General features: G+C 44.6%; 1 protein-coding gene across 2 annotated transcripts in view; it reads right to left on the bottom strand.

Annotated features, from left to right (window-relative positions):
• Positions 1-12,510, bottom strand: part of BCAR3 (BCAR3 adaptor protein, NSP family member) — a 110,430-nt gene that overhangs the window by 65,770 nt on the left and 32,150 nt on the right. For both annotated transcript variants that reach the window (XM_090269748.1, XM_090269750.1), the window contains one exon: positions 10,105-10,144. In XM_090269748.1, coding sequence (XP_090125874.1) covers positions 10,105-10,144 — 40 coding nt within the window. The remainder of the gene's footprint in view (positions 1-10,104; positions 10,145-12,510) is intronic.

Here is a 12,510-nt window from a genome sequence, read left to right on the forward strand (position 1 = left end):
AAAACCAATTTCCTTTTTTTACACTTTAAACACAGCTTTTAGTTCTGAAGTTGTAAATATAAGATGATTATATATTTAATAGTAAAAGCTCCCAGAATATTTAGAAACTAGTAAAATGCTGCACTGTTATGATATTTGATGACCACTAGAGGGCAGCTCTTAACAGCAAAAGCATTTGTTAAAAAGCCTGTGGGCTGGAATTACTGGGACCCCTTAATGAGATCTGCACCCCTATGTTCATTGCAGCATTATTTACAATAGCCAAGATTTGGAAGCAGACCAAGTGCTCATCAGTAGATGAGTGGATGCAAAAAGCTATGATACATTTACACAATGGAATACAGCTCAGCTGTTTAAAAAAAAAAAAAAAAGAAAAATTTTACCCTTTGCGACAGTATGGGTGAACCTGGAGAGTATTATGCTAAGTGAAATGGGCCAATCAGAGAAAGACAAATACCATATGTGTTCCCTTATATGTGGAATCCAATGAACTGAAAATAAAGTAACAAACAAAATAGAAACAGAATTATATATACACAGAGTAGACTGACAGCTATCAGAGGAGAGGGGGGTTAAGGGGCTAGGTGAAAAAGGGGAAGGGATTAAGCAAAAAATAAAAAAATAAAACAGACAACAGTGTGGTGATTACCAGAGGGAGAGGGGGGTGGGGGAGGTGGCAGAGGGCAAAGGGGACAAACGGTGGTGGAACGAGACTTGACTTGGGGTGGTGGGCGCACGAAGCAGGTGCAGGTGTTGTGTTATAGAGTTGTACACTTGCAACCTGTGTGGTTTTATTAACCAATTTCGCCCCAATACATTCAATTAAAAAAAAAGATCTCCTGAGGAATGGATGGGTCTGAGCCAGAGAGTAGCCATAACTACACTTTTGAAAGTGCACATCTCTGCCTCAACATGTGAATAGTTAAGGTGACAATGGTGACCTCAGGTTTTTTGTTTGATACCAGATTGGCAAGAGAAGGCAGACTAAGGTTAGGTGAGGAGTATTTTTTCTGTCATGTAATAAAATCACTGAAGAATTTCTGGAAAACTTTTAGAAATATAAGTGTTACTTGCTTTGGAAAACCTGAAAGTCTTTGGCAGATCCTCATTTCCTCTTGTCTCAGTTTAAATGCCCTTTGCATCTGGTGGTATGTGGTCATCAGTCAGCCCATCAGTTACTCAATACAGGGCAGGGCAGAAGTAGGTTTACAGTTGTAAGTACAGAGTTTATTCTTGTCTTATTATTTATTATTGTATTATTTTCCATATGGACAACTGTAAACCTATTTTTGCCCCACTCTGCATTTATTAAGAGGACAGGTGCCTTGGCTGGTAGTTCAGTGGACTGCGTGCTGACCTCCGAACCGAAAGGTCGCTGCATCAATTCCTGGTCAGGGCACATGCCTGGGTTGCAGGCCAGGTCCCCAGTTGGTGGTGTATGAGAGGCAACCGATCGATGTTTCTCTCCCTCGCTTTCTCCCTCCATTCCCATCTCTCTAAAAATAAATAAATAAAATCTTTAAAAAAAAAAGGACAAGAGAAAGTCCTTGCACTCAGCATTCACATTCTAATAAGAAGTTAATTTTTTTTAAGTAAACAAATATAAATTGGGACAAGTGCTGTGTGGATAATATACAGAGAAATGAGACTAGGCAGGCTGCTTTCAGCAGGGGGTCAGGAAGATCTTTCTGAGGCTGTGAAATCTGAGTCAAGATGGACTGGCCACATAGAGAAGTAGGGGGATAGTTACTAAGCTAGAATTTGCTGAATACTAGCTACATGTCAGGCATTGTGCTAACAACTTTATGTACATTAACTCCTCTAATTCCTACATTGTCCCATTAATTATTAAGGAAATTGAGATCCAGTGAATTTCAGAAACTTGCTTAAAGTCCCACAACCAACAAATGGTTAAGACGGGGCTTTGCATCTTACTAGTTTCCTAGGGATGCTGTAGCAAAGTACCACAAACTTGGTGGCTTTAAAACAGAAATTTATTTCATCATAGTTCTAAATGAGGAGTCTAAAACCAAGGTGTCAGCAGGGCCACGCTCTGTCTGAGGGCTCTGAGGCGGATCCTTCCTTGCTCTCCCAGCTTGTGGGGGTTGCTGGCCATCCTCGGTGTTTGCTGGCCTGTGCACGGATCAACCCCCATCTCTGCCCCTGTTGTCACGTGGCACTCTCCCTGTGTGTCCATGTCTGTGTCTCAATCCCTCTCTTCTTATAAGGACACCAGTCATTGGATTAGGGCCCACCCTAATTCCGTATAACCTCATCTTCATTTGACCGTATTTGCAAAGATCTTATTTCCAAACAAGGCCACACTCACAGGTACTACTGAGGGGTTAGGGCTTCAACATATCTTTTTGGGGAGACATAGTTCAACCCACAGCAGCATCTTAGCACCCCCTTCCAACCACTCAGGTATTCTACCTCAAAAGAACCTTCCAAGGCCAAGGAAAAGGCAAAGACCCAGGGGCAGTAGGAAAAGCCAACATGGAGGAGTGCAGTGACTGAGGAGGATGGTGGAGAGGAGGTCAGAGGTAGGCAGGCCACGTGAAAGGGCTCTGAGGTTCAGTTATAAAGCTGAGTCTGATCAGAAGCTATAGCTTCAACTCTTGCTTGCATGTTAGTTTTCCAGTCCCTTCACCACCTCGCCTACTGTTTGGGACTTCAGAAGAGTCCTCTTTGGCCAAAAATGAATACGAATGTGAATCTGGCCTCGTTCCACTCCCAGGCTGGAGCAGGCTCCTTTCAGCACCTCTGAAGGACTGCTCGGGGTTTGACTGTGATTCAAATCATCAATTTCAAGAAGCCCAGGGAGAATTCACTTCTGACTTGGGACACAGAGAAAACTCAGTCTGCACAGGCAGAACAGCATCTGGCCTGAGGAGTTACCCAGACAAGCCCCAGGCTAGAGCAGTCAGGATTCAAGCTCCCGTTCCAGCAGAGGAGCTGAAGATGCTAACTGTGATGAGCCCAGCGGAGAGAGGCTGCTCCGAGCAGACAGGTCTGCTGCCTGAGATGCTGAGGTCTGTCCAGACGGAGCAGTGCTGCAACAGCACTGTGGCTGACTGTGCAAGCTCACACAGCCTGCACAAGGACGTGCTGTGGTGTCGTCGGGCAGGTGAGACTGATGTCAATGATGCAAGGTTGCAGCGCAGGAGTGAGAGCATGAAAAGATGGATTTTCTACTGAAAGCCTACCACACATTATTGGAAAGTAAAAAGAGACAGTCTAGAGCAGGGGTCAGCAAACCCTTCCTATAAAGGGCCAGAGAGTAAATATTTTAGGCTTTGCAGCCCATTCTGTTGCAACTCAACTCCACCATTACAGAGGCAGTCGGCAAATGAATGGGTATTTCTGTCAAACTTTATGCCCATTGAAATTTGAATTTTATAATTTTCACAATCTTCTTTTGATTTAAAAAAAAAACATTAAAAAATATAAAATTAATTTTTAGCCTGAGGGCCATATAGTAACAGGTAGCAGGCCAGATTTGGTCTTGGGCTGTAGTTGGCTGAACCCCTCACTCCCCCAGTTTAATGATATAACCAAATGCTCATGAATGAACTCAATGACACTGTGGTAATAAGGCCTCCAATTGGAAGTCTTCTTTCCTCCCCTGAAATACTTATTGGCTTATGGCAGGAAGCCAGACATTAATGTGAACTCTGGAATTGACCCTGGCTTCCTCTCCCTCACCTCCTGCATTTAAATCCCAACAGGAACCGTCAACTCACCTAATAAATTGGCTCTTAATTCCATCTCTAAAAGGCCTCCAGTACCTGCCCTGACTTTGCCACTTCCTTAGGAGAAGCTCTTGATATACCTTCCTCCTACCCACCTGACTTCACTGAAAAATTACTAACATGTGGTACATGCTCAGAACTCTATTGAATGAACCAATGCATTAAGATACCCACAAGCTCAGCACTTTCTCTGTCTGAGCAGCAGTCTGATGTGGCCCATCTAAAAATCAGAAATCTGGCAACATTTAAGGGCTAAAATATAAGGTGTTAGCTTGCTTTTTAAAAGTCAGGTTCACTGAGGTATAATTTGCATACAGTAAGTGTTACACTTTTAAGTACAGTTCTATGAGCTTTGAAACAACTATAACCAAGGTATTTCTATTACCCCCCAAAGTTCCCCATTCCCTTGGCAGCCACCCTCGCCCCTTACCTTGTTTTAACCACTTACCTGCTCCCTATTACTATAAGTGTTTATATGTATCATGGTATGCCATGGTATGGGTGTGCTACGGTTCATCCATTCACTGGCTGGGGGACATTTGAGCTGTTTCCAGTTTTTGTCAATTATAAATAATGTCACTAAAAACACTCACATACATATTTTTAAATGGGCGTATGTTTTCATGATAAGGTTTTAGTTTTTGTAAGTGGCCACCTTTCACAGACCCGCAAGATAAGATTCCATTGAACGAGGGACTCATTCAATGAATGCCCTCCATCCCTATTCTTGTCTTCCCACCCTGCCTCAGTAATTTTTAAAAACTGTTATAGCATTAAAATTGCCCAAGAATATTTGCAGAGAATGTCTCTGGGGCGGAGTGGGAGAAATTGAAGGTCGTTCCTCAGCACGTGAGCCCCAGAACGAGCCAGGGCTGTTTCACATCCAGCGGTTGGATCTGGTCCCACCAGGATTGATGCTGGCTGTGTGGATGTGCACACTCAGGCAAAAACCTGCAGAGCCAGCGAGTCGGGCCATTATTTGGTTCACATAACATGTTCAAATCTCACGGAATGTACAGCACACCATTGTTTTTGTAAGTCCCTTTCATAACTTTGTTAGCTGGCTAATTCGGAGCAGAGTGGCCTGTTGGAAGAAAAGACTTTCCTCAAAGACAGCTATTTAGCCATGACCATGGCTGTGGCCATCTTGGGCACAAAGCGAGAGCTGAAGTCATGCTGCCCGCCCTGCACCCCTCCCCCCTCCCCCTTCCCCCTCCCTCCAGGTCTCCCACAACCAGGCACTTATTCTTGGCGCTGGAATTCGCATAATTACTCCTCTTTTAATCTGCTGGGTGACCTAATGCTGCCCCAGCCAAAGGCAGGAAAGGCCTTGCTGAGATCTGAGCCTCGCGCAGTCTGTCATGTCTATAAGAGCCTCTTAGAAAGAATATTGGCAAAGTGTTAACCCCATAAAGCACTGATTTCTAAGTGTCCCTAGGCTCCTGAGCTGCTCATGACCCCTCTGGAGGAAGAAGGTATCAAAAGATGCTGGTCTCCGCTCAGGATAATGGTTCCAATCCTGTCCCTTCTTCTAACCTGAAAAGGAGTTCAGAAACTGCAAATTATTTCATAAAAGCACACAAGTGGTTCTAGCAAGAATCCACCAAGGCAGACTACAACAGGAAGGATATTCTGTTCCCTAGGAAGCCAGCCAGGAACAAAAGGCTGCCTTCTGTCTCACACTCACTCCCTGCAGTGGCCTAGAGAGCAGAGAGGAAAGCGGGCCTTTGTCCACCGTGGGGCCACAGACATGCGCTTGCCTACATCCTGGCTAATTTGAAAGAAGAGTCATTCCAGTTCCCTTTTCTATTTCGCTACATTTTCCCATTTATCTTTCTTAAGGACCACTTATTTTAAAATGAAAAATCTACAATAAGCATTTCTTCTAAAAGAAAAACCACCCAGCTCTCCCCTTATCACCTCCTCCCCCAAAACATATACTTTTAAATCACTCCCAGAAAAGCGACTCTTTATTAAAATGACTGTAAGTCTTGTGTGTGAGGAAGCTAGAAGGAATGAGAATCTTCAGTCTAAAGGAAAATAGGTATAAAAGGGAAAGGAATAGGCAGTAACACAAATTTGTAAAATGTAGTGTGGGGTGGAATGGGAGGGAAATTCCTGAATCTGAAAGGAGTAGCCCCAGGAAAATGACAAAGAGCGAGAAAAGGAAGCAGCTTTCATAGATTCAAGAAGGGGTTACAAAAGTAAAAGCATGGTGATCACAACAGCAATTGCAGGAGTGCTGGGGGCAAATCACCAGTCTTTGGAGGTCATGTGAAGGGTGGGGAATTATCTGTCAAACCCTTGGTCTTAATGTCACTCTTGTTCCTCTGAATATGGCAATTTTATGACCAGGGCTGACAGATTAATTTTTTAAAAAAGAACAGCAACAACAACAACAAAAAACCCCTTCTCATTTGCTAAAAAGCCTTCCCTTCCAGCCTATCACAGGCAGAGAGGAGCCTAAAAATGTCAAACTAGTAGGGACATTGGCCACCCCTGGTTTCTTGTTGTGGGAAAGATGGAATCTACAAAGAGAAGGTGTTCAGCCTGAGGTCACGCTGCTCTTAGGACAGTGTGGGCCATGTTCCCCTCCTGGGGGATTTTGGGGGTGGTGTAACTTGGGAGTCTCCTACTGAGACCATTACCATTTATTCACATTTTAGCACAGTAATTTCATTAAATTTTTGTGGGGGTAAAAATGTGGCAAAAACCAAATGGAGGGCACTAAGCAGGGAAAGCAACCCAGAAAGTAAACCCTACTACACAATTTTGCCTAGGGCTATTTCCTCCATTAAAAAAATAAAGTTGGCTTTATCTAGGGTAAGGTATGCTAGGTACGCAGAGGAAAATTCCAGAGTTGCACACCACAAACTAGAGTCAGGAACAACTAAGGAGCAGGAGGAAGGTGGAGCCGCTGTGGGGTTTCTGCTTTCCAACCAGGAAGGAGTGGGGTTTCTTTCAGATACAGCAAAAGAGAATCAATTACATTAGGTTACAGAGAGGGACCCTGTGTTTATACGAAAGTTACAGTCAGACTTTCAAGATGATCCTGTTTTGAGTTGCTATGAGGAAAAAATGTGGGAGAGGAGAGCGCTAGGAAAACAAGGAAAGAGTAGGAAAAAAAACCTCTCTCTTGTCTAATGGTCAGAATTAAAGTGAGAAACAGTGGAGAATGAGATCCCTCAATCACCAGCTTTGTGGAGCTGCTCTAGTTTTCTTACCACATCCAAACAAGAAACTCAGCGGGGAGGGTCTAGGTGTTCTTGAGGCCCCAGCAGGGGAGAAGCCCATGCCCCCTGCCTGCCAAGGTCCAAACAGCCCTGGGGCTGCCCAGCCTGCACAGTTCCCTCCATTCTGCACACAGAGGAGCTACCAGTAGCCTAGCAACCGGGGACGGGTCCTTTCACACTGCATTATGTGCTGCAATACAAAGTGCGCGGAGTGCCAGGAGGACACAGTACAAACCGGACAGAGCTGAATTTTGGATTCATTCTCTACCCCGCATTCTCTTGCCACAACCTGTGGCCCCATCACCCCACTTGTTATGCTGCAGCATCAAAGTGTCCTCTCCCCCAGACTCAAGGGGACAAGGTTGTCCCAGATTGCTCTCTTATGACTGGGCACTGGGACAGCCAGGTGAAGATGGGTAGCAAGTCTCCCACGGAAAGGAGAGAGGCATCTGAAGACCTGTAGAGGGACACCTGGGACCAGAGCTCCCAACAGGATGAGAACAGCTGTAGGTTGCCCACACCTGGGTGCTTCCATGTGGGGATGAGGCTCAGTGACCACCCACCATTCTGAGGTCACAATGAGTCCCTAAAAATTTGATTTCTTGACTTTTGTTCATTAGGTGGATAAATCTGACTCTGCCAGGTGGGTCCTACATGATGTAACATATTTTACACAGAACCTGTACTTCTTTTGATGCTCAAGAGGCATTATGTGCACAAGAGGATTGTAGGGAAGAAACAGATCAAAGGCAGGAAGGCCAAACTGAATTCCATTTTATCTACAGCTCTCTTGCCTTGCTCGGTCACCTTCGGCCGCCTCCAGTCACGAGGCTCCAGCTAATATGGAGTTGCAGGGCTGCTGCGCATGAACTCCCATCAGCCAGGTTGGAGAGGTCAACTAGGCCTGAGAAATGGCTGGATGTGCTTGTGCTGGCTCAGGAAGACCGACACAGAGAACCACCTGGACCTGAGGTCAAAGGCCTCTATGAGCACACTCTCAGAACTCTGGTGCCCAGAGAGGCAAATGGCAATGCCTCACATTCACCCAGCCACCGCCAAGCCATCCCTTGAAACCAAGGGCAAAGTCAGAAAGTAAGGAATCTGTGATGCATGCAGGAGGGACAGAGAGACTTCATTTATCCAGCCAGAGTCAGACACAGGAGCAAAGAGCAACCTCCAGAATACCTCAGCAAGTCCTTGAAAAGGAATAGACCTTGGAGCCACCAAGAGCCATTCCATCACATCTCACTGCTGGGGGGCAGGGAGACCCCAGCTAGAAGCCACTGGCAAACCCGAAAGTTCCTTAGTCAACGTGACTCGATTACAAAGACCAACATTCATGAGTGAGATACAAGAGCTTAGATAATACTAAAACAGGTCACTCCAAAAGTCTATGTTTAGCTTTAGAATTCATCACTGGATTATCTTAAAAGGTTTGGACTTTTGTAAAAGAAAAAGCCAAGTTACTGAAGTAAGGGGAGGGGTGTGCTTGCTGAGCACAGCGAGCGAGTCTGCAGTGGGAGACGGCCAATTTCTGAAACATGGCAGGGAGCGAATGTTAAAGGGCTGCTGTGATTTGCACACTGCATAATTCTAGGGCACAGTTTTCATGCTGCGGTCAAGGCAAATCACAGTCTGCGGGGACAGCGTTCCCTAATGCTCTGCAGGGTGCAACCTGCACCAAAGCACGTGAGACTTCCAGGAGGGACGTGGACGCACCCCTTCTAAAGCTCTGACCAGATTATGACATGATGGTCCTGCTGGTTTAGGATCATACATTTGCTCCAGGGAAACTATAGCTCAGTCATAGCCTCGGTATAAGAGAGGGGGAAAAGAATGCCCATCTCTATCCCAGCAAGCTTTATGATGACTGCTTTGAGTGACCAAGGGGTTCTACTAGAGTTCCCTCCTGTACCTCCCACCCTCTGGTCTCAAGGAAAGACATGCTAATGCCCTGGGACAGGCACAGGCCTAAATACTCTGAAAATGGGATACTGCTCTTAGAATCATGAAGACGATGGTGGCTCCTCAGAGGCAAGGACGTTAAGTACTAATTCATGCCATGATTTCTAAAAATTAAATATCACTCTGTACTCCCTGAGCTAGGCTTCCATAACCTCCCTTAAAGGTTTCCATGTTGCTTAACATAGATGAAATGGGTTTCTGTGACTTATGACCAAGCAATTCCTGACAGGTGCTAATTCCTTTTATGAAATTGTCCACCTTCCTCTTCATATTATAATTTTAAAAACTGTTATAAGAAAAAGATTAACACTATGTGAGGCTGTAAATGAAAAAACTAGGTGTGACAAATCAGAATTCTCTTTAATTACAGTTTTTAAAAATAAGATAAAGCAAAAACATACACACCCAAAAAATGGTGTGGGGGACAGAGGGAAGACGTGAAAAGCACTTTTCTTTTTGCTCAGAAGGAAAACACTGTTTAGAAGCGCTGACCATTTAGAAGCACTGAATGTCAGTGCCCCTGGAACGTACGGTATTAGCACAGCTCATGGCTCCGGACTGGCCACTGAACAAGGGGTGGCTGTTGAGAAGAAAAGAACGACTCAGAAAACCTCAGGGAGCCTTCAGTCCTACACTGAAGATAAACAGGTTCACAAGGCCTCATCTATCACTCAGAAATCCAAAAATCTCTGAAAACTGGAATTTTAAAAATAACTCATTTGGCTGCCAAAGAAACCTCATTTGGTGGCAAAACATGACCCGAACTACATAAAATCATTGGTAGTTTATGTATCCCATTTAGGGAAAATATTCTTAAATAAAAAATTTGGTCATGGGGTGCTGAACCTAGAGCCCTTTGGGAGTGTTTTATATACATGTACCATACTACAGTTCTTTAAAAGTTCTGAATTTTAAAACACACCTGGCCCTAAGAGCTTCAGATAAGGGGAAAAAGGCTGTAGACCTATATTGTGATGAGGTTAAGACTCCCACAAAGTTTACTAAAGGCCGAAAACAGTCAAATGACCTTCTGGCTGTTTCAATGTGACCAGCTTCCTGTACAAGCCACACTGCAGCATTACCTGGAAATGCTGTTAAAAATGGGAAATCCATTACATAGGGTCCTGATTACACATTAAATCCTGGTTTCCTACCTTCACATATTCCAGAGTGGGGTCCAGAAGATGCTGATCCCTGAAAAGAGAAAATACAATTATGAGAACAATTGGTAACATGCATGCTCACAATGGGTACAATGTATCCAACATTATTTCACCCAAATTCAAATTATTAAGATGGGCCTGCCTCCCAGACAATACTCAGGAATTTAGGCCAGACACAGATTCCTTTCATAGTGTGTGTTGGGTGGGGTGGGAGTGAGGCTACACCATGACGTCAATCTAGAAGTTCTACATACTTTACTGTCACGTTCAGACTCCAAATGTTAGACTATTTCTATGTGGTAATTCTAGATTCACTAGAGCGTCAAAACGAGCCTTAAAGCCTGAGGCAAAGCGCTTTGAGGACGGAGCTGGGAGAAGAGCAGGGCCAGGTGCCCACACGTGCAGCAGTTTGGACCAGGCAGCTGCATTCCATCCAGTTGGACAGACATAAATGAAGGCTCAGGTGGTGAGCTGCGGCCCAATATCACCCAGCATCCAGCAGAGTGAGAGAAAGGAGTCTTGTACCTAGTTCTGCTTCTCAAGCACAACTTTTCTCTTTTTATAGCTGACTCAATTGCCCTGGTGTCAAGCTGAGCAATGGACCCTGATTTCCTTCGGTGCCCAGTTACTGTTTCTCTTCCCATCTAATGTCTGTTTGTGTCTATCATACTAAATGCCAGGATTCACCAGACAATTAAAAGTAAACAGCAGCGGTGGCACTAAGGATGCTGACTTATAGAAAGTGAAAGAGGATCTGACCAAGGTAAAGGAATGGACGGGGAGACAGGAGAACTGATGTTCTCAGTGCTTGCAGGGTTATAGCAAGGTGGCCCCCCAACAGAGGATGTGAAAAGACAGCTGCCTTCAGAGACTCACGCTTCAAAAAATGTCAACTCATTCCTGCACAGCCGTGATCATTTGGGAAAGACACAATGTCTCTGAAGCCTGGAAGACTAGTCTTAAGGGGGAGACTTAGCATATCTACACAAAGAACTAGTCTATCTGAAGACAGGGGACACCCTGTCCCACTGCAGGCCTGGGTGCTTCCCAGGCATGGAATGACCTCAGGAGACTGCAGCATTACTGCCCTGACTAGGAGCAGCAAAGCCACAGCTCAGAGACAGGACCAGCTTGTGGCGGAAGCAGCTGCAACTCCCAAAGCCATTCATTCCTGGCCCGGTGTGACTGCCCTCATAGGGCTGCCATAGTGCGCATGAGCAGAAGCAGGCAGGCACTGGCAGGCTCCTCTCTGCGCACGCAGGTTAGGTTCTGGAATAGTCCCTTGGTAGAACCAAAGGATCTGAGCAGAGCTTCAGCTTACAGTCCCTGGTACATTCCCAACAGAGAGGGGTGTAAATCAGTCTTTCAGAGCCTTAAAACCAGGCACACACTTTGCAGTCAAGCTTGTGTTCCTTTATTAGGCCTTTTTGTTGTTTGTATTTTGTTTTTGGATCAGGCATATTTTCCCCAAAGCTGTGGAGTCTGTCTGCTGAGCCTGGCCCACACCTCCCTGCTGCACTCTGCTCTGGACACCGTGTCCTTTTGTATCTGTGGAACCACCTGGCCAGTGACTGAAGACATTGTCAGCAGCACTTTGGCCACACTGCTCCCCTTCAAGTTCTTGAACCCCAGGTCTTCTACTGAATTAACATTGTAGGCTTATAGGCATGCAGTCTTATGCTGACTATCTGGCCCAGTGGTCTGGCCCTGTGAGTGTAGAAAGATCTTAGAACCACTGAAATACTGTTTCTCATCTTCAAATTTTTATTTTGATGTACATTAAAAAATGCATATTATATGCATTAATACATACATGTCCTCATGCATGGGTAAACAGTATAGGTGTGTGCTGTTTAAATCAATAGTTCTCAAATGTTTTTGGTCTCAGGATCTCTTTATGCTCCAATTATTAGGGACCCCAAAGAGCTTTTGTTCATGTGGATTATACTTACTGACTATTGACAACAAATTAAAACTGAAGCATTTTCAAAAATTTTTATTTACCAATTTCTATTTTAAAAATAAACCCACTTTATGTTTGCACAAATAACATTTTTGTAAAAAACAGACATTCGGTGATAAGAAGAGTGACACTGTCTCACATTTTTGCAAATCTTTGTCATGTCTGGCTGAATAGAAAACAGCTGGATTCTCATATCTACTTCTGTATTCAAGTAGACAGACATATTGGAAAAGAGGGAAGGATGTATGTATGTATATATTTATTTATCTATCTACTTATTTATTTATAGAGGGGAAAGGAGAGAAACATCGATGTGAGAGACTGGTTGGCTCTCATACATGTCCCCGACTGGGGACTGAACCGGCAAGCGAGGGAGAATTTTAATAGACTTTTCAGGTCTTATGGATATTATTCTTTGATACTAAACCAAATGT

Source organism: Furipterus horrens, unplaced genomic scaffold, assembly GCF_987537825.1.
Source record: "Furipterus horrens unplaced genomic scaffold, mFurHor1.1.pri manual_scaffold_3, whole genome shotgun sequence".
Classification (NCBI taxonomy): domain Eukaryota; kingdom Metazoa; phylum Chordata; class Mammalia; order Chiroptera; family Furipteridae; genus Furipterus; species Furipterus horrens.